The sequence below is a fragment of the Acanthopagrus latus genome, chromosome 1 (assembly GCF_904848185.1).
Source record: "Acanthopagrus latus isolate v.2019 chromosome 1, fAcaLat1.1, whole genome shotgun sequence".
In the NCBI taxonomy this organism is placed as follows: Eukaryota; Metazoa; Chordata; class Actinopteri; order Spariformes; family Sparidae; genus Acanthopagrus; species Acanthopagrus latus.
In genome coordinates, this window is record NC_051039.1 from 28,981,858 (window position 1) to 29,009,848 (window position 27,991).

A 27,991-nucleotide genomic window follows, 5' to 3' on the forward strand; every position below is an offset into this window, starting at 1 on the left:
GTGAACACATTTGGTCCAACCATTACAGGGCTCCTTGAATGGAGAGTTAGCATTGACAGCTAACAGCATAGGGTCAGAACTTTACACTGTGTTTTAAGCTTCTTAACATGCTCCACATCTCACCCCAAAAGTTATGCAACATCAGCAGACACCTTACAACACAGCACTGTAGCGTGTATGACTCAAAATGAATCAGTCCCACCTGTGGTTGCAATGTGGCCATCTGCACAAATCTGTATACCACCCTCTTTCTACTGACTGGGAAGGCAGAAGGCAGAGCCCACCTTTACTTCAGAGTGACGACAAGTAGTTCAGGTTCATTTTGATTGACAAAAATGTGTTTGCGTGGACTCGCATCAATCATCTAGCAACTTCCGTGTGTAACACAAGTTGTAAAAGATGGCAGGCTATCCAAACAATCAAAATCGTTGTTGATTGGCTAGTCGATTTAGCACTAATGAGGTTACAGATCATCATGTCATCACCTAGAGTAACCCACCATGTATGTGGGCGAGTGCATGGCTTTTTCTATAGAGAGAGAAACAGAGATGTAAAGTGGGAGGACTGTATGTGTATATGGTGGATTTACATTTGCTCTTGACCTGAACACATCTCCCGTACAAGTCCCAGTGGATAACCACTCTCTTCATCTTTACCTAACATTCCCTCACTCCCTCCATCGTTCACATCTATTTATAACCATCACAGAGATGGGGGTGAAAGGTGGAGTACTGCTTGAGAGTCTTAAGGGATTTCCTGCAATCTCTGCTGTTTAAATATAAAATATACATCCAGGAAGCCCCCAGCCCTGTGTACATCCCCCTTCACCACTCTCGACCCAATGCTTCTGCAATGCTGATCTGTTGCCATGAAGAGCAAGAAGGCTGAAACAACTGGCTACTGCATATCTGAGTCATATTCACAAGTGATATCTAGGTGCTTACTTCATATCCTGGTTAATGAGAGCAAATGACTAGGCAGGCCCTCTCACTCACTGAAATGAAGCTGCCAAAACAAGTAGCAGAAACTGCGTGAGTGGCTGCTGTTAATGTTTCTTTGCTTTTCATCCCAAAGGTAAGGTAAAAATTGACACACACACAACATAGTGGAAGAACATCAGGGGGAAAAACCAGGAGATTAGACTTTACAGAGTTGCAATAAACAGTGAAAATGCTCCCTCAGAAATTTCTACTCCTGCCCTTCTCACCATCTCTTACCAATAATGATGTCACGTCTCCCGAGTAAGAGCCTGAGAGTTTTACGTAACATGGGGCAAGGCTCTGTATGCTCCGCAAGGGGGGCAGGGGAGAGGGCACTTTTGCGTGTGTGTATGTGCATGCGTGCAAAATTCTGCCCCACTCCCTTCTCGCTGATGATATAATACTTTCAGGTCGTTGCCATGGAAACGAACAGCACCACTGGCTGGATTTGGCATTGGGGGTAAGTTGACGAAGGGGAAGGGGTTGTCTAACTGCATTTGGAGATTTGGATGGCAGGCTCTTATTTGGATTGCAGTGTGGGTATGAGTGTGTGTGTGTGTGTGTGTGTGTGTGTGTGTGTGTGTGTGTGTGTGTGTGTGTGTGTGTGTGTGTGTGTGTGTGCGCATGCGGTTGCTGTTTTGCTGTTCTGATGACTAAGCATATTATATACAGTTTGCTACAGACCCGAGCTGACCTCTGGAGTAAAGGCTCAAGAGAGGATTTCACTGTGCGTGTTTGTGTGTGTGTGTGTGTGTGTGTGTGTGTGTGTGTGTGTGTGTGTGTGTGTGTGTGTGTGTGTGTGTGTGTGTGTGTGTGTGTGTGTGTGTGTGATAGAAGATAAACACATAAAAAGTACTGAGTGATTGACAGCGCAGTACAAACACTATGATCTATGTGAATAAAATGCTATTGCCATAACAGGTAGGTCAAATATGAACACTTCAGGCCATTACCTTGACAGATGTTTAGAGTTTATTAAATGTTGATGTCTTATATTCATAGTTTTGATCAGTTTCCATCAGCTGTGACGGCAGTGTCCTCACCAGTCTGATGGTGAAAAGAATATCCCATGATTTTACTAATTTTAACCTGGTTAAAATGTAATTGGAGGTCAAAAGTAAATACGCTACAAAAAGTCAGTAGAGTGTGCAGACAAAAGAGTCAGTTCAAGTAAAACCCGGAGGTTACGGTTAGCTGCATATTATGATGGATGGATTCCCAGACATAGTTCAGACATAGATTTGAAGTTGTGCTTGCACTATATGATCAGCATCGGCTGTTCATCAATGCCTCACAATAACTGGCTCCTCAATCACATGTGTGAATCACAGTATTTTTCTTTTTTTTAATCCATCAGTCATTTTCATGATAAACTGTATAATCATTTAGTCTATAAAATTAAAAAAAAAAAAATAAATGTAAAAAAATAAATAAAAAAGTGACATCTTTAAGCTGCTTGCCTTGTCCAACTTAAATTCCATAAACCAGAGACTCTTCCTTAACAATCAGAAATCATAACATACAAAGAAATCCTTACATTTAAGAAGCTGGAACCAGCAAATGTTTGATATTTTTGCCTGACAAATAACCAAAACTATTAATCAATCATTAAAATAGTTGTCAAGTAATTTTCTTTCATTTAACGTATGGATTCATGAAATAATTGTTGTGGCTCAAATTTTTTTATATAAATGGTAAATTCTTTGATGGTTATTGACCAGTGACAGGTTTGGCTAGTATTGTTTTTACCTTGGCTGTGGTCTGACCCAAGAGTATTGACAACTCCTGTAATATGTGGTATGTTATCTCTCTCTCTCTCTCTCTCTCTCTCTCTCTCTCTCTCTCTCTATATATATATATATATATATATATATATATATATATATATATATATATATATATATATATATATATATATATATATATATATATATATATATATATGGGTGCTGTTTAGGTACAGGAGCCACATAAAATACACACTCACATGCTGGCCTGCACGTGTGTGTGTGTGTGTGTGTGTGTGTGTGTGTGTGTGTGTGTTGGTCATGATACAACAACATTGTGAACTTTCGTAGGATAATTAAAGGGTATTTTGCTGCCTTCATCTTACTAGGTCATGTTAGCAAGCTATAAACTGGGGGGGCAGAATTAATTCATAAAGACTACTGGCATCTTTTAAAGTGGAATAGTTTCTTGCTTGCATGGCTGTTGCCAGGATTTTATAAATACAGAGGTCCAGCATAGGCCTACTAGAAGGAGCAGCATTAAAAAGGAATTAGATAATCTTGCTATTAAACAAATCTTCAGCAGCAGAATGACCCGGTAGAGACTGACTTCTCTCCTATACTTTTTTATTGCCCTGATATGATCCTTCCTATGGAGCCCATTTCTGCCAGTTAAAGACAAAACATTTATAATAAAAATCAGCCTTGTGGTAACATAATTACGATTTTCATTTCATAATTGCATTTTTTCCCTAAAACTTATATTTATGATTTTTCATCTCATAATTGTAACTGTTTTTATCACATAATTTTGAATTTACTGTTCATAATTTTTTTAACCCTTGCTCTAAACATACCATACAACTCAGTAGTTTTAGCAATTCATCACTTTTAACATTCACATTTTTAACATTCAACTGGATTACACAAACTGTATGACCTGAGCAGCGCTCCGGCAGCATGACACCTATGCACATTACTCAAAGCATTACTTGACATCGTGAACCAATCAGCACACCTTAAATGTCAATATGACCTCTTAGACCATTCCATTGTTGTTTTTCTCCGGTACGGAAGCCCTAAACGGCCATGGGTCAAACACATAATTTCCTCCGTTTTCCTGTGTTTTATGTGTCCGGTTGCTCTCCTATAAAAATGAATGAACAACTTTGGGTTCCTCTTCTGTCTCTAGTCACCACTCTGTAGTCTCACTCAGTGTGTAGCCCTCTACACTATCTGATTGGTTAAACATCACGAGTAGTCGTCTATCAACAATGAATAATCTGAATCTGCAAAGTAAACTAGAAACTAAAGTTAAAATTAATGTGTGTGGAGTAGAAGTATAAAGTAGCAGAAAATGGAAATACTCAAGTACCTCAATTGAGTCCAAATATATCTAATGGTCTTCTCAATTACTATGTAATCGGTTACAGTGTCAGTATTGGCATCGGCCCTGAAATACAACATATCGATCCCTGGTCAGAATGTCAACATATTGACAGGATGGTGTGATCCCATTGCAAGCTGGTCTATAATATATCCAACAGACACGATGGCCAAAACTAAAAATAAGAGTAAGTCCTGCAGGGTTGTCTTGTTGTCATAACTTATCATTTACTGTGTCAGACTGTCATACTCTGGATGCCACAATAAGTTGAATTAAACGAGGGGACAGTTTTACACAGTAAAGAGCCACAGTGGAACTCCAATAGCAGATCTGCGAGTGCCGCGGCAGTGATAAATAACAGTTAAATATGCCATTAATGAATTCCCTGCTAACTCGCTCTGCACAGGGGTGTGAAGCGCTATGGATTTGCAATACATCTCCCTCTGTTCTCTCCTGTCAAACTACCATCAGCTGGAAGCTATCCAGCCCATTATGAATACCATGATTCTGCATCTCACACGTCGGGCTAATTATGCACAGTGGGATTTTTTTTTTTCCCGGTTGCGTGTGCATGTGTGTGTGCTTTTAACACAGAAAATATCTCATGAATGATGCGATAGCCATTTCCCTGGTTAAAGATTGCATTATGAGAGGCTGAGTTGGACTGAGGATATTGGGACAAAGAACAGTATGTTTCTTTAGGGGTAAACTCCAAACACCATCTTTTTACATCTGTTTTGCTCTTTAACAGTTCTGAAAAGAATCAGTATCTGTCAGCTTACATTTAATCACTACCTGAGCTCAAATCTCTAGGTAATGGGGGGAAAAAAAAAAGAAATGCCACAGCTGGCATGTACACTTAAATTGTATCTCGTCAAAGGGAATACGTTCACCGAAGCGTAGAGTAATCACCCTGGAAAAAAAAAAAAAAAAAGACTTTCCTCCTGATTTAGAAAACAGCATTATATTGGCTTTCCTAAAAGCTGTGAGATGAACAGCCGCTCAGCTGTGGGGCACACAAACACGTCTATGAAAATCCAGCACATTTTGTAGCACTTAAATCCGTTCGGCTCGGAACTATAAAACAGGGAGACCTTGAACCTGTCTGCACGAGAGCAGGGTGCTGGAGGCTGTTTGGGCTCAACTGTTTATCACTAACACTCGGCACCGCTCCTCCGGTCTTTGCATCGTGCATTGTTGAGACAGAAGAAAGCACACAAAGAGTTGTGGGCACTGCTGGCTGGATTAATATGACAAATATTATCGTACCTAAAAATAGCTTCAACCCAACAACCATATGGCCAGAAGCAAAGCATCCTGGGAGTCGACTTGACTGGGGTGGGGAGGTACAGCGGAGACAGTGATATGAGAGCCTTAATGTCAAGCTCGACACCGACACGGTCTCTCACGCAGACGATACATAGGTTTCACTCTCACTGATATCGCATTGAGTCACAGCTGCCCCCTGGGAACGGCAGCCATCATGCGAGGCTGTCGATGCTTTAGTGGCGCTGGGACAACAGAGAGCAAACAGTGAGGACAATAACAAAAACAACTTGGGGGAATGATGGCACTCAGCATAACAAAGGATAAAAAAAAAAGGTGATTAAAGTTGCATCTCCCACCCGCAGGGATCTGTCCAAGCTCATCCCGTGTTGATCTCGTGCGTTTCCTCGGCGCACGTGGAGGGCTGGGGGCCTGTTCTGCACATGCTCAGTGGGCGACGCTGATGCGGGCTGACACATTGCATGTCGTGAGCGTAGTTACCGTGCTGAGTAATGTGACATTTAAGGACTCCCGCTTTTTTTTCCGTCTTTGCGCAGTTTGGAGCACACTACACACTGACGGCCCAGCAAACATCAGCAGCACACAGATGCGCTCACGTGGACGCAGGCACATATGAGTCTAGCTTCCCTCATATATTTTGAGGTCCAACTCTGACCGTGTTTCACTGCAACAACAACAACAAAAAAAATCACAAAATCTTACACAAATTGTGTTTTACACTCGAAACTGAAAAGCTCGTTATATTGTTTTTGTTTGTGTTTTTTTTTACCTGGGCAACAACACACCTGTACACAGCTAGTCGCTAAAGACTCGGGCACATCTGGAGTCATTCAGGCCACTCCACCCAAGCAACTGAGGCTAGATTTAATCATTCAGCTCCAACTCCACTGACCGAGGGACAACGCAAAGCAACATTATGTAACCTTTTCACCTTAAAATACCAGCTTCAAAATCATTTTGATATTGTGTCTTGTTATAGGGTGACATATGTCTCTTTCACAGCCACTCCACACCTTCGCTTGCTTCTGTACTATGGAACTTCAGCAAGAGTGTCAATTAGAGCGTTATATACATGTTTAATTTCAGTTACAGGTTTTAAAGACAACAGTGTCATGGCTCAGCGGGTTTTGTGACGTCTGACAAACTGTCACAGGCCTGAGATTTGTATCAAGGACAGTGGTGTATAACAACAGTAATAACACAGTATGTTGTGGAAAATATGCAGTCTCTTTTTACAGTCAAGTCAACCACTTTTAGGCAGCTACAGCAAGATGCCATGTCCAGACAGCCAAAAAAAAGGGCAGGAAAATGCTTTTCTACTAAGCACACCGCAAATATACAAAAGTGAAAATATGAAAAAAACTTTGAGGCCACTTAAAGCATTTAGTCTGTCCACAACTACAGTTGAAAGGAAAGCTAGAGGTGGCATTTCAAAGAAGACATTTAAAAGTAACTACTGTTTGTGGAAGTAATCAGCACGGGTAATTTAGTTTAGTGTGTTTTAACGAGGCAACTACTAACTGTAACTAACTGATATGTTTCAGTAAGGAGCACAACACTGATGAAAGCACAGCTGCAGTCAGAGGTGACAGAGGAGGTGAACACTGACAAATACCTGGACTGGACTTATGAAGGAGGTTTTTTAAATTCAGATTCCGCAGTTGGATTATTCTATTTTCATATATCAACAAAAGCGAGAAAAACAAAAGAAATTCAAAGGCAAAAAGTGCAATAGAAGTTGACAGCAGACCTGCCAACCTTGAAGAAAGTACCACCTTATGTCGAAGTTGTTCAGCTCAGGTATAGGTACACGCGTTTCTAATCAGTTCTTTTTCATTCATAAATAACTGCTTTTCTAAACATACGTTATTTAAACAGGGTTGTTGAGTTTAGTCATGTCTTAAGGTAATAATCCCGAAGATTTTCATGTAAATAAATATCTGTTGAGTCACTGTCTATCGCCGAATGAGGTAACACAATGATGACTGAGCCTATGGCCCACTGATGAAAGCCCTTGCATAATACCAAACATGTACACTTCATGTCGGCGGCGACTTTCCCGGAAAATATCACAAGCGGCACACAGTTGGTGATGCGTTCTCCCAGCAGTGGTTGGTCGGCCAGAGAGAGTAGGTGGCTCGCATCATATTGACCAGAAAAAGTTAGCCTAATGTCAGACAATAAATGAGTATATAGCAGTAATATGATATCATAATATCTCACTCCTCCTTCTGGTAGAGGAAGTATAGGCTGGATTGTCTCAGCCAGCAGCTCAGTGCAAAATTTTAAGATAAGTGACAACCTAGTTTCAACAGTTAGACCACATTCATACATTTGTTTAGCTTTGTTTGTAACAATTAACAATTTGCTGAGCTGGCTTGCAGTGCAGACACACCAGATTGAAATATCGCATCTCTACATATTTACGCTTGTTGAACAGGTGTATTGAATTGGTGTATTTTATTTATATTATTCTGGGCTGGGAGAGCAGAGGAGTCTGTGTCAGAGACAACAACCCAGGCTGCCACACACAACGTTAAAAGACTGATAAAAGAGCTGCTGACGTTGGTGCTAACAGAGCTAAGTCTAACTAAAGCTCTTTAATGTTAAGCAAGATTTAGCCCCAGGGCACGTTTAATACCAGGTTCTTGTACCCATCGTTAACTGAACTTATCACACACCCCAGACCATTTCCCTTTATGAAGGAGTTCAGGGAACCATCTTCACTTGAAGACACAGTCCGCCAGAGTGAGGAAGGAGAACGTGAGGGATAAAATCGTGGCCAACTGTGCTGTCGACTGGTGGATAGTCTCTTGAATTTACAGCATGCGTGTTGTCAATCATCCCTGCTTGCAAATATTTGTTTTGTAGGTCTGTGAAGGCAAAGGGAAAGAATCTGTGTAATGACTGATCAAACTCTTCTTCTTCTGGTTTGCGCATTTCACTGTTGCTGCCTGGACATACATGCCGCAAATACAGTAGTCTCACAAAGGTTCTTCATAAATACATTCACTTTGAAATTGAGCTAATGTGTTAGTTCAATTCCATGGTCATTGTAGAGGCTGTTTGCGGTGCTGTTAAATTGCATTACATTACAATGAGAGGTGTTTCTATTATTTAGTCCACCCTGATTTAAAAAATGACTCAGTAATGTAGGCTACATTATCGCTAGCTCATGTTTTCAGGTGGGTTAAATCACTGTGGCTGCTCAGTGACCTCCTGCACAAGGCTGAGGTTGTAATGTGACTGTATGATGATGCCTGACTCACTGACGAACTGGAAAATCGGTGCTGATTCAACAACAGGTGGCTATACCAGAAAGCCTTTCCCTTCTGTTCAACCAATGAGGCGCTTCTAAAGTAACCACCTCCAGTGTCGTACTGCATGCATGTCGCAGCGAGGTCGACAAGTGTGACCAGACTCGTGGGCCTAAGTTTGGGCATGACCCTGTTCCTTCAATAACATGCTAGTGACTCACTTTTAAAGAGTGTACATCGCCATGGTAACACAAGCTGCAGAGCTTACTTTGGAGCAGGTGAAGTTCAGCCTATTGAACGCGTGTATATAGCTCAACTCCTCATGAGTCGTCTCTGTGGAAAAATAGCTGCATTCAGATCAGATGAATGAGAGAATGTGTTTGCATCTGACAGGATACAGCGATTTATCACAGAAGAAATACATGACTGTAGCGTTTCCATGACACTTGCCCTCTCTGGTTATGAGACATTGCTTAATACGAAATAGCAGGCACCTTACTGAACACGATTTGAATATGAATAATGAATGAACGCTAGTCTGCACTGACGTTTGTCATGTGAGTGACTGTAGCCACATTCCCATTAGCTCGGCAGGAGGTCAGCTTAGTGAACAGAAAATCTTTTCACATCTGCAGTGTGGTGACACAGTACTGCACCAAAGGTCTGAACACCGAGTCTTAATGGCCCCAGCTGATAGGAAAATCACCACCCTTTGACTTCAGTTCTCCACAGCCTCTCAGCAACAATGACAACAATGACTTTCTGTTGTTACATCCATGGTTATTAATCGTTTTAACTGTTTGTTTATTCATTTGAGAGATCACAACTTCAAGTCATCAAATTTTCATCTCCACACTTCCACTGTCAACAAAGTGTGTTGAAATTATCTGTAGCGTATTTAACACAGTCCTGAGAAGAGTGCACCTAAATAAGAATATGTGGGTCTGATCATACTGCACATTGTGTCATTTCTGCCACTAGGGGTCTCTCTGTCGAAACACAACAAAAGATGTTTGCAAAGAGTGTTTTGTGAAAAGGGCCGAGCAGAGCGAGCTGCAGAGCTGCTGCTCAGAGCGGGCCAGGTCCAGAGAGCTCCAGTGTCTGGTGCTCATGTACTGTAATGTTGACTGCTGACTGGAGCTGGAGGGGAAATGTACTTTACTTCATGCATGTAATGTTCCAGAGAGGAGAGGAGGGAAAAAAAGGGGAGAGAACCGGAGTCTCTGGTGAATGCTGAGTTCACTGATTTCATTGACCTGAATTCATACACACACACACACACACACACACACACACACACACACACACACATACACACAGCGTGCCATTGCTTGCTATCATCAAGCTAATACAGCTAATGCAAGCTAATGATACAGCAGTCACATTCATGCTCAGGTGGGTGGTGAGCACACCACTTAACAACTGCTACTGTTTGGATGGGTGAATTCTGCTGGTGAAAATATATGCTGACTACATTAATATCAATTTTCCTGAAACTCTCTACCTGGTCGCCGTTTTCTCATTTTTATGGTGTGACAGAAAAACATCTGCTCCACTGTTACAAACTCCTTGAGTTCATGTTTCTTGTTATCAACTTTGTTTGTCACTTTGACGTGCACAGATGTACTTGCATATATAACTGTATATCTATCCACTGGAGACAAGAGAGAAAGGAAAGAGACTGGAGGTAAGTAAGTAACAGAAGAAAGAAAAAAAAAGGCAGATTCTAGTGAATTCTGAGATCAGCCAGAGGCTCAGCTGAACACAAAACATGCAGACACACTTCAGTACACATGGTAAGTGCGTCAGTTGCTAGTACGTCTACAGCTGATGTCTGTACAGTTGGTACCGTACATCAGTTGCTTGGGGCGGGTAAACACGTAAATGGTCCGGCAGTTGAATGATGCAAGTAGAAAAAATTGCTGCGTTTTCTGTGTAAGGAAGCTTAAACCTACAAAAGAGATTGGAATGAGTTCACATGAGAACTGTAGACTCCGTCTTTAGGAACTGGTCAGAGTATTCTTCAGTTCCTCCTTGTTGTCTGAGAGCAAGAGCAATCAAGCCAGAAGGACATTAACAAGGGACAGAAACAAGACCCAAGGTTAACCCTGACATATTCCAGAGTATCTTGAAAATCGTGCTGCAAAGACAGTTGAGTTCTTAAGCTGTAATGTGATGGACCATGTGCAGAGTGCACAACTCAACACCAGCCCTGTGACTTCAGTTCAGAGATCCATGTACGAGGCTACAGAGAACAAACCATGCAATCACTTCATTTCTAGAGGTGAACCTGCAACATCCGCTTCATGTGAGAATGACCCGAAAAGAAAGTGGAAGAGGAGGAGACTGGAAAGGCATGAAAAACTTCTAAAGCCAACAGTAGCCAGACAAAAAAGTCCCCATACTGTTTAAACCAATGCAACAAATAGACTGTGACAAATCTCTCTACCTCAGTGCTGCCCACAGTGGGGCAAACAGACCAAAGTCGATCTGCTATAAAGGTTCAATTTGGCCAACCAAATGTTTCTAGTGGAAATCATTTTAAAGAAATGTTTATGTCCTGTTATTTTTATTTTTTAGATAAAAATGCCCTTCAAATATGTAGGATCACAATTTATCAATTATTTTCCATAAATCTGAGCATGGCAGGCAGACGTAAACCTTTGATGAATTCAAATGAATCTGACTGGGACATCCCCTTCTGTTACAGCCAAGGACATGTGTTTTTCATCAGCTCGGCATTTCCATGACAAGAAGTCAATCCAGGCCAGCGGGGGCATTTAAAGCAGCATTATGGTAAATGGGCATTTTGTAAAATGTGGCATAACTACACTGTCATACGGACAAATTCTGTATTTCTACTGTAACAATATTATCAGATGTAATGTATGTGACAACCACTAACAAAACTTGGTGGCATCACAATAAAAACATTGTTGATGTAAACATGCATGCTCAGACCTTTTTTTTCGCAGCGCAGCACAAATCTTGCACGCAACTCTGAAATGTAACAGCATGCTAAGCTAACGTTACATGAACCAGAGGCAAACATCTGGCTAATACATGCTACAAGCTAAACCTCTGCAGACAAGGGCTGACTCACCTTAAGATTTAAAGCAGCCAAAAATCAAGGAAGCGCAGCAACACAAGCCTTATCAAGCCAGCTAATATTAGTACAACAGCAACAAGTCTAACCTGGCGTTTGTCTGCAGCCTGAGATTACACTCATGTCTCTTGCTCAGTCACTCTCAGCTAGCTGCATGGCGAGTGCACTAACTGGCAGCTACAGTTGTCATTGGTAACCTGTTACTCTGGCAACAAGTGAAGCTTTCTGCTCACTCAGGAACTAGAGGTGTGAATCTTCACAGGCCTTACGATCCGATTACGATTCAGCTGCCAGCGATTCTGAATGCATCTCGATGCATCTTAATGGCATCACCAGTTTTTTATATAATTGCAAATACATCAAATACATTCCCTTTTCAATAATCAGACTACAATGGTGTACACTATAGGAACTGCATGTTTTCGAGCACCAGTATCCATATGACCCACCTCCGTAGGCTACACAAACAAGAAAAGAACAGACACAAAACATGAATCCGTCTGCAGCGCATTACATGTGGAGGCACACCTGAAGAAGTCTAACACAAACAACACAAAGTCCAGTTGCAGAGCTGTGGATCAAACCACTGCCCTAACAGAACTACCGCACCCACCAGATAAACATAAAACAGAACATAACACCACAGCCAGCCTCCAGGCTCCAGGCTGACTGACTGGGTCTCTGGTCAGAAGGTGGAATGCAGAGAGCTAAAGAGGGACAGAGCCTGGTGCCCTACCCTCTCTCATTGGTTATCCATAATCAGCCAGACCGCTTTCACCTGGAAAGTCAGAAGGCAAAGCATCAGCCACAGTTGCACATGCTGGCTAGCACAAGGGAAGCATGTAACATCGACAAAAATATCCCTTTCACATGGCTATAAGGCTTATTGAATGTGACAAGTATCACAAACACGGCTGCACACACCTCTCTCACAGCTGGATGGCAAAGGTGACAGCACATCCTTATTCAGGCTGCAGACGCTAGCTTCAGGTGAGAATGGCTAACGTGGTTAGTAACTGCTGCGAGGCAGAAGTTACACACAGCATGTGCCTCATCCAGTTCGTGTTTCCCAACAACTTCATGGGTTTCGACATGTGCCCCATTCTATAAGGAACTCCGTAAATCATCATCAGTTGAGGTAGAGCAGCCTGAGATCACTGGAGGGAAAATCAGAAAACATGTTCTGCATAGTCCAGTAATAAGTTACCATAAAAATGAAATTTCATTATCTAGTCAAGTCACCCTCAAGATGATGGGAAGCTGGATGAAGTCCCAACTGGAGTTTAACAGCAAAGCAGTGTTACAGCATTTCCTTAAACTATAGTAGACGGGGACTTGCTTTAAAACAGGTCCCCTTCTTCTGCAGCTGTTTAGGAGAATGCTGCAATGCTGCTTTATTATGAAGCTCCAGTCTTCCCATCAGTTTGAGGTTGACTAGGTAATGACTGAATTTTAATTTTCAATTAATCAATTCAATTAACAGAAAACGTGTGGAGTAATTGTGTGGTGACTTTTAAATCGTGTGACCACAGTGTAGTCTGTTTCTGGCCTAACATTAGCTTTGCACTTCTAATTCAGGCTCCGAAATTCACGAGTAGTGTTCATCTGTGACTTTGCTGAGAATAACATGTATCATAAGCTTAGTGTTTGCCACAGGGCTCATTTCCAGCAATAATCCGAAATCCAATTTAAATGGTAACAAGTGAGATACGCCGAGGAGCCTGTACCCTAAAAAGGAGTTTGACTGTATACTTAAGAAGCTGTTCAGAAAAATACCGTGTGGGACCGTTTATGTCCTCTCGAAGTCTTTGTGGAAAGCTGCAGCAAAGGAGGCTGTCCGTGGCCCTCAGGAAACAGCCTCAATATCACTCACAGTCACACCCGCAGGATGAATCTTTAAAGGTGCGCTGAGCCACTTTTGTGGCAGGCAAACATCCTGACCTCTATAATTCAGCAGGGGAACCGGGAAGAATTTCCTCTGTGTGCAGGTGGAGATAGAAGAGGAGGCGCAGAAGAAACATGACAATCAATGAGCAAGGAAATAAAAGGGCAGCAGCAGCGAGACAAACAAAAAGTAGCGTTGGCTGAATGTTCTACCTACAGAAAAGTACGAGGAGGTGAGGGGGAAATCAGAGGCAGAGAATCAGCAGGAGCTGGTGTAGAAGGGACTCCTGGCCTCGCTGAGCTAATTGCTATGATGGATTGGTCTTATTCCCCTGAGCACGGAGCTCTGGCTCCTGCAATAACACAACAAGATGACTTTGCCAATCTGCACGTTAGGCAGTTATGAAAGAACTTTGCCACCATATGCAACTGTTAATACAGTTATTGTTGTTGTGTTGGGAAGGCAGCGGCAGCCCACTCACAGTTAATATTGTAATGTGGAGGAATTAATTTCTCAGAGGAAATCATTGTGGGAGCCCCCCAAGCCAATTTTGCATTTGATTAGTGGAGGTCCATAGTCAGAGTATTAGGGAGTGATCATTTTCCTTTTCTGATTTGATTAATTCATCAGCTGCATTACGGTGATGCCTACTTACTTGGGTCTGGCACAGGGGGAGGAGCCAGCAGGCCGTCCACGTGAAGCGAGGCAGGCGTGAACAGAAACACAAGTACTCACACGGGGTGACGCACCACCACACACACACACACACACACCTACTCGCAGCAGAAACCGGGGCCAGCATCCTCGCATTAATCAATACTATTCTTGACGAGGTTTACGCTTCAACATGCAGCCACATGCATGCACCGCACACACACACACCACATTTCTCACAGGGAAGCCCTGATTATGTCATAGCAGCCTCCTTTCCTAAAATGGAGTGTTGTGTCGGAGCTGTGCTGAGCTGAGCTGAGCTGAGCGGAGAGGCGAGGATGTTTAATAGCAGAGGAGGAGAGCCTCCGGGGAAAGACCCCTGGAGAGAGCCCTCGCATGTACGGGGTACCCACACCGCTACCTGTCTAATCACAAAGCCTACACTACTGTACACAGAGCTGCTCAGGGGGTCACATTAACCACCTGTGTTTGCAAATGTGTTGGAGAGAAGGGCAGAGAGAAAAAGATGTATCTGTGTGGGTGTTTGTGTGTGTGTGTGTGTGTGTGTGTGCTTGTGTGGAGCTAATGGAGGAGGTAGAAAGACTGTTTGTGTGTACAGCCGTGTGTTAAAAAAAAAAGTACATTTCATCAGCTTACTGCAGACAAAAACTAAGGTATGACAAATCTCCCCAGTGCTCAGACATCTTCAGAACTAATGGATTTTTCTTATTTTCCATCATAAACTTTGTGCATCAAAGCTCAGTGTGGCCTTGTACACAAGATCTGGGCTGCTCTTCTTTTCCATGATAAAAGGAAGGTCAAGGGCAGGACAGAGAGGGCTTTTTTGGTATAAGATTACTTATACATATATAATACGCACACACACACACACACACACACACTCATGTTACAGAAATGCTTCACCTCTTTTTCCTCTGACTGAAAAATGACAGAGAAATGGAGACGGGGTGGGAGGACGAGACAAGTGTCAGGAATTAATTGAAGCAGTGGGGTCCTCAAATTAAAATCAGGGAGAGCGAGGTAATGATTGGTATGATGGCTTGTTTCATGTGTAGCTGGGGGGGTGTAACGAGGCCCTGTCTTTCTTCCTGTCTGTGTTTCTGACTGTCTCTCACCTTCAGTCTTTCAAGCTCTTGATCAGCAGGCACTCTAATTTCAGGCAGCAATCAGCGAATGCCTCCGCCGTGCTGCATCCTTCCAGAACACAGAGCCCGTATTGGGATATTTCCTCATCAGCCAGGCTTATGTTCTGCTCTGTGACTGGCAAGCTTTGGAAAGACACACACCAACAAATACTTGCGCAAGCTAAAGTGCTGTGTGATCAGAACAACAGCAACTGGACCTGTTTCAGTTTCCAGGAAGCTTCTTCAGTTCTAACTGGGGATGTCCCAATCAGGTTTTTTTACCCTGATAAGAATCCAAATCCTTTAATATTTAGTATCTACTGACACAGAGTCCTGATCCAATACTTATCCATAACTAATATTTTCCTAGATAATAGAGCTGCATTAAGAAAAAAGCATTCAAGCTGTACCTTAATAGTTTTTTTTTTCATTTTGTTGAAACAAAGTAAATACTTTCATATGGCTCTTTCTTATTCTGCATATGCTATTGCACCATTGGCCTACCACCTTCCTTGTGTTAGCAGGAGAGTCTGTGACAGCAGACCCTTGTGTACAGCCAGCTGAAGTGTGTGTGAGATGCAGCCCACGCTTGGTACCTCCATACCACCCACTGCTTTTTACATATTCCTTACGTTGTCATATAAAATGACGTGGACACGTTGCTTGTCTATTTCACACACGCTCAGTATCTCCTCGACTGCCTGTTTTACATGCTCTGCTGTATGAGACCCATGAAATTAGTGCGCATACCGGCACCTTGTAACTTGAAAGTGGAGTCAATCCAATGTTATGCCGAGATGGTGGGGCATTCCAACGATTCAAAAACTCCAGATGACGAAGAAAACCCTGATCCCCTACCACAGCGATGAGCTGGTTATCCAGAGTGATGAATTCAGTTACCTTCGCTGTAATATTTTTGGCCATGTCGCTGTCTCGAGGACATTTCTCTCTCCTTTTCAAAGAACCCGCGAGTGTTTGTTGCTACTGTGTCTTTTCCTGTGTTGCTTGAGTGAACTCGTTGTGTCCCTTTGAGCGTTTGTTTTTTTATTTGCCATATCCAGTGAGTAGCATTAAATGCAGCTCTTTTGTTACGCCCTCGGGGAAACGGTCGTATTGCAGATGTTACACATCCCAGTTGGACTGCGGTCGCTTTCTAATTTAAGATATTTCCACACTGCAGACATTTTATCCACAGGTTTGCCAGAGTAACATTATGTGTGTGTCTGTGTTCTGCCAAAAATTGTGCTCTGACGTAAAAAAAAAAAAAATTGGGTCTGGGTCCACATTCAAAATTGCCAATCCCAGTCAGTAAAACAATTCTCACAACTGCCCCGATCCCAAGCCTGCAGATTGGCTCCAGACATCCCTTGTTCTAACTAACTGGAGGGGAGTTGCAGGCCTTTAAACTCTGTGTGAAAGTGTCCTTACAGTGTTGTTAAGGACACCTGTAAACTCTGAGCCCAGGTGTGACTGGTTGTTGCGCTGCCTGAGGACAGAACTGAGCACTGCATTGTGGGTGGGTGTCAAGTAGTGTCGTACCTCCTCCGTTCAAGTATGATCGTTCCAGTTGACAGTTGATTCTAGCCAAGACGTTACATTGTTCTCCTCAAAGAAATGATGTTTGTCCTTCAGATCTAAGTGGACACCAGAGTCTTGAGAGTCTTGACCTGAGGAGTTGGCCTTCCTGTGTTGTGCCATTCATTTATGGGGAGGCTGTTTTTTCTCCCTCATGTACAGATCTGTGCAGTCCTGGCTGCATGGAACAGCATAAACAACATTACTCTGTTTATGCCTGGGTACTTTGTCCTTAGGATGGACAAGTTTCTGCCTCGGTGTGTTGGTGGGTTTAAAGTGAACCGGGATATAATGTTACATGATTGAAGATCCTCCTGAGTTTTTCAGATTTTCCTGCGACATAAGGAACGACAATGTTGTCGCTTTTAACCGTCTCCTCCTCTCTGACTGCTCTGGATCTTTTAGTGGTTATGACAAAGATCAAGTTTGTGTAGCCACAGGATTTAAATGCACACCTGATGTGCTTCTTTTCCTTCTCCTTCCCCTCTGTCTTTGTGGGCACGGCCTCAGTCCGATGGTTTAGGGTTCTGAAGACCCCCAGCTTGTGTTCCAGTGGGTGGTGGCGGCTGAACAGCAAGTATTGATCTTTGCGCTTAGGTTTTCTCTACACCTCAGCGTTGAGGCCTCTATTGTGCACAGAGCAGTCCAAGAAGGGCAGACTCTGACATCTTCCCGCATAAAATTGTTATTGTCCACAACATTTATATGTTATCTGAAGGTTTCCACTTCCCTTGTTCTGATTTTGACCCAGGCATCGTCCACATATCTGAACCAGTGGCTAGGAGCGGTTCCTGTGAAGGTAATCAAGGTTCTGCTCACGACTTCTTCCACGTAAAGGTTGGCCACTATTTGGGACAACAGTGAGCCCCAACAGCCCATGGTTTGTGTACATTTTTTTGTCTAGAAAGCGGTAAATACTTTTTACAGACCATGCATTTCCACACTGCTGCGTCAAAGCTGGAGAAAGGTCTGGCCGCACTAATTCTCCTTTGGGTGTTGGGGAAAACATTCCTTTGGCTTGTTTGTACTTAAAACCCATCACAATTGTCTTGAGCAGCAGTAAACCCAGGATGCAGCAACATCCCTGCAAAATATTGTTGCGGAGAATTTATTTTTGCATGTGGGTGGCAAACCCTGGCATTAACATGGTTAAATCCCAGCAAAAGAAACGGTTACAGCTGCTAGCCTGTTTATGTTCATGCCATTGGCAACTTGCCATTTTAACCTTGTAGGTCACTCTCTCAGAGGCTGTTGTTGTTGTTGTTGTTGTTCCCCATAGTGATTAAACCCACAGACCACATTCAGTGACTCAATGACTACAATGACAGTTTAAAAATGATTGATGCAGAGGAACCACAGATACTGTCCTCTGTATAAAACGCGTTCCTCCTACTTGTTGAAGCCTGGCACCTACATTGCCCACAATGCAACTTGGAGGTTGCTGCACTCGGAGTGGCTAAGGTAGCTTTAAAGGGATATTCCGGTGTAAGTTTGATCCATGGTTTAACACACCATGACACCAAGTAAGACCCCCCCCTCGAGAGATCAAGTTAGCAGACCGCTAATTTTCCTCAGAAATGACCACATGATAACAGTACACTGCAGTATAAGCCTCCAGCAAGAGACCGCCGTCAAAAAGTCACAAATAATGCTCAGAACAGCACCAAACTTCAGCAACAGTACAAGTAGGCATATAGTTCAGGGCATAAAAACTCCGCTAGCTAAGCCAGATTTCTATTGACAACACAACTCTCCTCCAACTCCTGCAATAGCTTCCGGTTGTGGAGAGGTCCTGACACAATGATTGCCAAATGCAGTAGAGTTCCACAGCTCAAGGATGAAAATGTATGATTATTACTCCATGGAAATGCACTCAAAGTTCATATGTGTCTTACCTCCCTGTTTATAACAGTTATTATTGCGAGCGGACAGGAAAAAGAACGGAATTGAGCATTTCTAACCGCACTTGATAATCGTCGCATCGGGACTTCCCCAGAAGAGGAAGCTGCGGCAGGACAGTAGTGAGCTGTGCTCACTTCACAATAGCACTCCGGCTAAGCTAGTGGAGTTTTGATGCCTTGAACTATGTGCTGGGACCGTATTTGTACTGTTGCTGAAGTTTTGTGGCTTTTTGATGGTGGTTTCTTGGTTGGAGGCATAGACTGCAGTGTATTGTTATCATGCGGTCTTTTCTGAGGTTGATGAAATGATATAAATAAGCGGTCTGCTAACTTGATTTCTTGGGGGGGGGGGCTTACTCTGTGTCATGGTGTGTTAGACCATGGATTAAACTTACACCGGAATATCCCTTTAAGCCCCACCTCTCACACAGAGACAAGAAGCAGTTTATGGAGGTCAGAGCTCGTTTTCAAACTTATAGGCCTCTGTTTAAACGGTCCATTTTGCTAGTTAAACGGCGGGTAATCTGGGCGCAAAGTGCAGCGCACAACACCATGGGGTTTTTAGAATCTGAATTAGTCATGGGTGTGTGTTGGGCGGAACATTAATTAAACCAATTTGAGTGTTGTCTCACATTCCCTGTAAGAGCCAGGTGCACCAGCACATATCAACAGTAGCACTTGTCTTCGGTAAAGGACAGGGAAGTGGTCCTTGGCTGCTTGACCCCCTGCCACTTTGTGTCTCACAATTTCATGTTAATTTATGTTCTGTGTTCTTCTACAGATCGAAAGGTCACACACACAGTTCAATTCTGTTTTCCCTGAATGCGCTGCACATTGCGCCACCTGGAGCCCTTAGTCTTCACAACGGACAGACACAAACCACGGAAGGCTTTTACTTAAACACTTCATCAGTTATTTAGGATTCTTTCATTTACAGAACAAACATTTTTTTTGATGATGAAAAAAAACAAACAGTTGCATCTCTTGGGTAAAAAAACAAAATGCACATGCCCATACATACTGCTCCGACAACCTTTACTTCACACATCTAACATCTTTTGAAAACAAGAGGATTGTCCCAAAGGTCTCTCAAAGGTCAACAGAAGAATGACTCCCCATCTCCCCAGGGTGGGTTTTGGAGGTATGTTTTTCATGTCTTGAGACAGGGACAGGAGAAAAACATCACCAGAGCAGGCCAAGATTTTTTTTTTAGCAAAAAAGTCCTCAAGAGGGTGACAGGGGCTGACGCCACCGGGGTACGTGCACTAATTTTAGCACGAGAGGAGGAAAGAGCAGCCGCTGTATAATAAGCAGGATAAGAGAACGAGTTGAACTTTGACCTCAGCTTCCTTTATAGATGACTGCAGTGACCTTGGGAGAGTGAGAAGGGAGATTGATGACGACCATTTTGCTTAATGAGATCACGAGAGAGCCGCCCCTCCCTCTGAGGGGAGGTAAAGTGTCTCGGGCTCAAGGTAAAAACGATGTCAGAGTGACAGAGATGCAGCAAAGTCATCACATGAATTACAACAGGAGCAAATTTCTTCCCATCTACGTCTAAAAATAGCAACAGATATGGGTGATGGTGAGCGTCCACGCATGCATTAGGACTGCTCCAATGAGAAACAGGCTCGAGTAGCACATGGAGACGTGGTTTAATATGTCGTGAAAATATTTCATAATTTGAACGTCACCTACAGATGCCTGATTTCATCTCATTTATTTGGACTGCGTGATTTTGAACTCTACAAACAAGAAGACTTGAGCATCCTCACATGCCATCCTTGAGCACTTCAAACATAAGTCGCTGGTTGATGATAAGATAAAAGGTCGCCATGGAAACAGGCGACTTTTTTTTTTTATCCCTGAGATCTAACCACAATGGGGGGAAAACACGAGGGAAACGCAGAGGAAGGGAATGGGAGTGATGAAGATAAAGTTGGAGCTGGAAAGCAGGGAGAGAGTGAGGACTGAACCTGCAGGATCCGAGAAACACGTGACAGAGAACCACAGTGAAAACCGCTGAGACAGCCAGAATGTCACCGCCTGCTATAGCCCGAGCTCATGGGAAATCACCTGACCTCACAATCTGGGTTACCCCACATCAGGCAGTGAAAAAGGTGGGGGGGAGACAGAACATGTGGGGTGATCATTTGTTTCACTTTTTTTATTTTCTCATCTCCCTCACTGTTCTGGATGTAGAGAGGGAGGGAAAGAACTCATGGATGTCCTCTTTCTTTCATCTCGTCTCTGTCTTACCTGGAGCAGTGCAGTTCTTAGATCCTTCACTCTCCATTTCCTCCAGGCTGCCGTTGTCCATTTCCTGCAGTAGCCTCCTCCCTCCCCATCTCTCCTGGTCCCTGCTGCTGTGGCTGGAGACATCGAAACCTGGAACATGTTTGGCACAGTGAAGAGTGTACTTTCAAAACAGGTTCAAGGACGTCTCAGTGCAGCAATGATGGCATCTAGATGGGGCCCTGTCATACACTTGAGTCTGATACTATTGTGTGATGGCTGATTTTATCAATGACTTTCGTAGTATGAACACGCATAAATAAAACAGCCAAGCTATGACAAAATTAAGACATTATATCAGATGTTTGATGACGTAACTATCAGAAACTGCCTGATCAAGATTGTTGTTAATCGCACCTTTGTGATAACCGCAATCTTCTACATGTCATGACATAAAGTCGCCCGATCCAACAACATCATTCTCATGTGTTTAAGATGGACCAGATTTGACCGATCCTCAGCCAGGGAAAAGAGGGCAACATGAAATGCTGATTGAGCATATTGAGTGTGAGCTAACCGTTGACAAAGGAGCATGACGCTAGCTTGCCACTTTTGTATCATTTCATGAGGCATTCTGATCATTTGTAAACCAGTATCACAGCAGCAGTTTCATATTTAATTGTTTAGGGTATAAAATCTAAGCACAAAGTGAAAAATTCACTCCTCAGGGTGATGCCCACAATCCAAAGATACTCAGTCTACCATTATATAACCGTGTTTCCAAAAACATTAACACATGATGACATGAATAAAAACAGAATTAAATCATGTGTAAAAGAGCAGTATTTATGAGGTGTTCCTGATGCCATGGTGTAATATCCTTTATGTAATCATGTGTTTGGCAAAGTGGGGAACCTTGCTCGAGCGTTGCTTGTTAATGACTGAGCCTCAAAAGGCTGGGTTGAATGGGTATGAAATGGGCATCCTTGAAACGTGAAACAGGTGTTTTTGGAGCATTCCACAACTTTCACAGTCTTTTGTTGCCCCTGTCCCAACTTGTCTGACACATGTTACTACCATCAACGTCTGAATAAGAATATATTTACAATAATCAATGAAGGTGATGAGCTAAAACATTGAAGACATTTTCCTTGTACTGTTTTATATTGTATTGTATTTTATAGTGTAGATAGATACAATTAGATACAATATATAACGGATTAGCAATTTATCACATTCTGTTTTATCTTTGTTTTACATAGCATACCAACTGTTTTGGAATCAAGGCTGTAGAAGAGTAAAAAAAAAAAAAAAGCTGAAACTAGGAAATGTTTGGTATTTTTTGGGGTAGAAAATGACCTAAAACTGGTCTGTTAAAAATGTATGTCTGTTGATAGCGACTCATTGCTAACTAGTCGCAAACTCTGCACATTTCTTTAAAGAAGAGTATGAATCTAATAATGAATTTTGCTATTTAATTTAGCAACAAGTTACTGACCAATGAAGTTTGATATCTAGCCATAATGCAAAGTGACTTTTATTTGTGTAGCAGATTGTTTGGAGCAGACCTCTGCTAAGAAGGTCATGTTTCCATCTGTTATTTTTGTTGGTTGGTTTGTTGGCAGGATTACACAAAAAACACTGGATGGATTTCTATAAAATAATGGGTGTAGGATTGCTCAGGCAATAATGCATGGCTCTTGATGAAAAAAACACTTATATTTAGGTGGCTGGTATGTATGAGTGAGTTCATGACTTTGACACGTCAGCAGCCTGTTGCAGGACATTTCAGCCTTCAGCTGCACTGCTGATTTCTGGACTAACAGGGTCAGCCTACTGTCTGTCTGCACAGTGGATTGATGAGGATTTTACTCTGCAGAGTGTCGTTCTACAAGCTTTCCCAGGAAAATACTGTGCTCGCATGGACCTGTCAGTCACTGTCAAAGACGGTAACGCCTTCATCGACAGCAAGGAACCTGGGCGCAATCCTCGACAACAGACTATCCTGAATCCCCAACATCCTGGCTGTGTCTGATCCTGAGATCCGAGCTGGTCATCCAGTCCGAGCGCTGGTCATCTCCCACCTGGACAACTGCAACTCACTCTTGGCTGGATTCCCAATCTCTGTGACTAAACCGTTGCAACATCCAGAATCCAGAATGCTGCATCGTGACTCGTTTTTTATCTACCTAAATTCTCCCATGTGACCCCCATCCTTCGTGACCTCCACTGGCTTCCAGTTGCGACCTGCATCTGATTCCAGATGATGGTACTGGCCTTCAAGGCTGTCAACGGAAACTGCACCTGTCTACCTTTAAAACCTGGTCAAACCACACACCCCATCACTTCGCTCCACTACATCAGTGGGCTGGTACCACCATCACTAAGAGCAAACAAAGGTCGCTCAGCGAAGTCACAACTCTTCTCTGTTCTGGCACCTCAGTGGTGGACATACTCCCGACCAATATCAGGACAGTAGTGTCTCTCACCATCCCCCACAAAAGACTCGGGACTCACTTGCTCAGACTTTACCTTGACCCTGCATAGCATGACACGTATGTTCTTACCCATAGCACTTAAATGATAGCACTTACGTACAGAAAGTACCCTTGATAAATAGCAACTACTGTGCTTAGACGAGGGCTTGAACATTCTTTCTATTTTTTTTAGTCTTACTTTATGTCATGGTTTCCTTCTGTTGACAAATGTACTTATTGTAGTTTGCTTTGGAGAGAAGCGTCTGCTATGTGCCCTAAATGTAAATGTAAATGCAAAGCAGCTACTTCCCACTAGCCATACTACAGCAGGTGCGTTTGGTAATGTGCTTCAGGCGGAACAGTCTGAAAAGTTCTGTTCAAGTTGTGCTCCGGGACAACACCAAAATATGATCACACTCTCTCTCACTCTCTCCCCTGAAGGCCATGAGTGGTACTGGACTCCCTAGCCTGCTGTGCGTCGCTCACACCCACTGAGCTGGCTGTTAACGAAGGTCTTTTGGCTCATAGAGGTGCAGCTGATGCAGTGGCAGCCAGACGTAAAATAGTTTAAACATTTTAAACATTCTGCCTTAGCCTACTCCTGCCTGGAAGACATTCAGGTACAGTTCAACCAGCCAGTAAGAGACTCCATCCAGACGTGCAGACCCACTGGAATAGTATGTACTTCATGCTACAGTCTCTCATCAAGCAGAAGTGGGCTCTGGGAGTATTTGAGTCTGAATATGAGCTCCACAACAATCTCACCGCTCACCAGTGGAGACCATCTATTGTGGCTCCATTTGAGGAGCTAACTCGAAAAGTGAGCTCCTCTGATGTTTTGGCATCTGATGTGATGCCTGTGGGGACCATTCTTCAGAGACTTTTGTCCAAAGTAACAGACAAGGACGGCATCAAAACAGTGAAGGGAACATTAGCTGCAGTTGTCAAGAGACAATTCACTGACACGGGAAAAAAAACACTCTTCTGCAGTGCAACTGTACTCGATCCGAGGTAGTGCAGTGTTCTCAAACATCAGCACTGCTGCAGAGGCCAAGAAGATGGTGGTGCGGGAGCTGCAGAAAGTGTTTTCAACGGCAGTCTTAGAACTGTAATGGTTCTGTGAAGTACTCGTATCAGTTCTTGGTATCGGTGAGTACTAAATGTAAGTACTTGTACTTGGTCTATAAAACTAACAGTGTGGTAGCGAGCAGCTGAAGGAGGGCACCACAGATGTATCTGTTGCCCCCCCCCTCCTCCAATTGATAGTACAAGGGGAATTCCATGATTCCAGGTTAGGGGGGTTAACAGCGCAGCGCACAATGTGGGGCTTCTACATCTGCACATTCTTCAAGAAGGCAGCAACACCAATGAATTCATTTCATACTTCAGAGAGCCCAGCAGGAGCCCCCTGCCCCCATCCTGCCAAGCACAAGTCTCGCCAAAGAGAGGGATTCAGATCGAATTAAAAAGCCCAGTTATTCAGTAGTCCTCAGGGCATGGCTGAACTTCTCACCTGGCCTCACCTTCACTACACCACACACAGCGGCCACAGCAGCTTCAGCAGCAGCTTCAGCAGCAGCAGTGAGGTTTGCGTGCCAGCGCTGTACTGCTCCCTCCTTCCTTCTATCTTTCGCTATCTTGCACACTGAGAGGAGAGGAGGAGTGTGGGAATGTTTAATGTGCCACAGTGAGGAGGCGTTGAGTGCTCCGCTTCCAGCTCCACGACATCAAGCCCAATTAAGCAGAACTTCATTAAGCACATCATAAATAATCAACCTTAATTGATATTCCGGCAAACTGATTAAGAGCTGAGGAGAACACAATGGGGACAAGGGAAGTGCATTAAACGTCCTGGTGTCGCCTCTTGTTCGCCTATAATTTCGAAGCACATGCGGAGAGCAGCACTGTTAGCACTTCCATGTAACCAGGACATGCAGAGGGGAGGAAAAGATGGAGAGAGAGAGAGAGAGAGAGAGAGAAAAAAAAAAAGTTTGTCCCACTGATGATGCACAAGTCATGAGAGCATGAATATTCATGCAGGCCTTCTGTCCATGAGAAAGTGATAAATGCATCTCACTTTAGCTGACGCTGACTCAGTAATCAAGTGAAGTGTTGGGGGGGCTAAGTCAAAGATAGATACAAAGAGAAAGAGAGGAACATGCAGGCGGTGACACGAGCGGTACAGATGTTTGCTGCTGGGAAGCGATGCCCTTCTTCCTCATCAGGATTCCATCTGATGTCATTTGGATGCATCTGCAATACTGATCAATGAACAAACATGGCAGAGCAGCACGTACAGTAAGTAAAGTTAGGGAGTGTGAAAGAGACACTGTGTAACCACTTGCAGTCATCCACAGGGAGGTGTAGGCCTGTACCCTGGGGCTTGTTGCCCTGATTTTCGATTTTCACCACTCAGCAGCTACATCACCTACACCCACAGGTGCCTCTGCATCCATGAGCCCTGAGATAAAGCTCCCAGCGTCCTGTGGGTCCTCTGGGACAGAAGGAACACCCTGGCGGTCACTGTCCAGGTCACACCGAGGTTAAAGGTTCAGCAGATGTAAGAGTCTGGTTGTGATGTCTCTTAACCGAATAACTAAACGGAGGGCTGTTGATAAAGTCATGACATCCTTGTAAATGCTACGCAACGCTCGTTTATGACGGGCTATGCTAATGTTCCCACACACACGGCAACAGGAACATGTGGGAACAGAGCCAAACTTTCAGTCCTGTAACAAATACACTAAGTGACACTCCGTAGTGAAGCGTGCAGTTCATTTCTATACGAGTGTGTGTGTGTGTGTGTGTGTGTGTGTGTGTGTGTGTGTCACAGTGTGAGCCCCTTCAGTCACACGGAGCGGGACGGGTGATGACAGGGAGCAGCCTCGCGGTAACGTTACAGCAGCCAGCACTGTTAGCGTTCAGCCGCGAGCCTGTCCTCACACACGGACCCGGCCAGCACGGAGAGATGGAGCAGATGGAGGCATGAGGAGTACCGAAGCACCGGTGCTGCCGAGCACACAGCCAAAACCCTCACCTGAATGTTCCGTTAAGTAGGAAAGCCCCTTCACGACCAGGAGCAAGCCGCCGAACAGGCATATCTGGATCAAAACCAACTCCTTTCGTCTTTTCCGTCTCGCCCTGACCTTCCTCGGGGTCGGTATCACTTGAGCCGGCCGATTCCAGAGTCGGACACCCGGCAGAGACATCCCCTCTCCCGCTGCCACATCCATGCGGATCCCCGAAGTACGAAATAATAATAATAATTCAAAAAAAAAAAAAAAAACCCTCCTTTAAATCCCAAGGAAATTGACTTGTGTCCCGGGAACGGATGAAGAAGTACGGGGGTGGTGGTGAGGTGATCCAGGGGAGCAGGGGGAATGTAAAAAAAAAAAAAAAGAAAGAAAGAAAAAAAAAGAAAGAAAGAAAAAAGAAAAGTTGGAAATTGGTACCGCTAGGATGCTGCGAGGGCTGTTGGGTAAAACCGCTGAGCTTCTCGCTGGAGGAGCCGGAGTCCGCTTCTTCTTCTTCTCATGTCATGTTGAAATGTGCTCTGGGAAGTAGTAAGGAAGAGGACCGCGGCACGAGCCGTCCATGGAGACGACTGTGAGAGAGAGACATGGAGAGACACAGGGAGAGAGAGAGGGGGGAGGGAGGGAGAGAGAGCCATAGAGAGTCATGGGGGGGGGGGGCAAAGAGAGGGAGAGGGGAGGGAGGGAGGGAGAGAGACCGAGAGAGGTGGGAGGGAGAGAGAGAGACACAGTGGGGGGGGGGGAGACAGAGAGATGGAGGACAGAGAGGGGGGAGACACACGGGAGAGAGGGGAGGGAGAGAGAGACATAGAGAGACACAGGGAGAGAGACAAATAGAGAGGGGAGGGAGAGAGAGACAGAGGGGGACAGGAGAGAGTGGGGGCAGAGAGAGACAGGGAGAGAGAGAGAGAGAGGTGGGGGGGCAGAGGGGGAGAAGGAGACAGAGAGAGAGGTGAGGGAGAAGGATGGAGAGGGGAAGAGAGAGACATGGGGGAGAGTCAGAGAGAGAGGGGATGGGGGGATGGGATGGACACAAGGAGAGAGAGGGGTAGAGAGAGAGGGATGAAGAGAGACAACATCACAGAAGGTATAAGTTCTTATAAAACAGCTGACATTACTGACAGTTCAACAGCAACAAGTTCAGATCTGGTCCTCTTGGAGCCTTTTCATTTAGAGAAGCTGTCGCCAACAATAATAATAATAATAATAATAATGAAAAAGCTTGTTGGATCATTGCTCATTTCTTCCTCAGTCATTGTGTCTTTTCTTTCTTTAGTTTCCTGTCACCATGCTCTTTGTGCCCTCACCTCTGTCATGATGTCTGTAGAGGCTGCAGAGCCTTG

General features: G+C 43.9%; 1 protein-coding gene across 3 annotated transcripts in view; it reads right to left on the minus strand.

Moving 5' to 3' along the window:
- Positions 1-27,240, minus strand: part of LOC119019562 (sodium/potassium/calcium exchanger 3-like) — a 59,951-nt gene extending 32,711 nt beyond the window's left edge. Inside the window, exons 1-2 of one of the 3 annotated variants that reach the window (XM_037098302.1) lie at positions 26,654-27,240; positions 21,164-21,292 (exon numbers count right to left, since the gene is read on the minus strand). In XM_037098302.1, coding sequence (XP_036954197.1) covers positions 21,164-21,292; positions 26,654-26,849 — 325 coding nt within the window. In that variant the 5' untranslated portion in view covers positions 26,850-27,240. Of the gene's footprint in view, positions 1-11,833; positions 11,900-21,163; positions 21,293-26,653 lie in introns of those variants that run through there. The other 2 variants (XM_037098308.1, XM_037098311.1) reach the window with 2 other exon arrangements.
- Between the last annotated feature and the right edge of the window lie 751 nt (positions 27,241-27,991).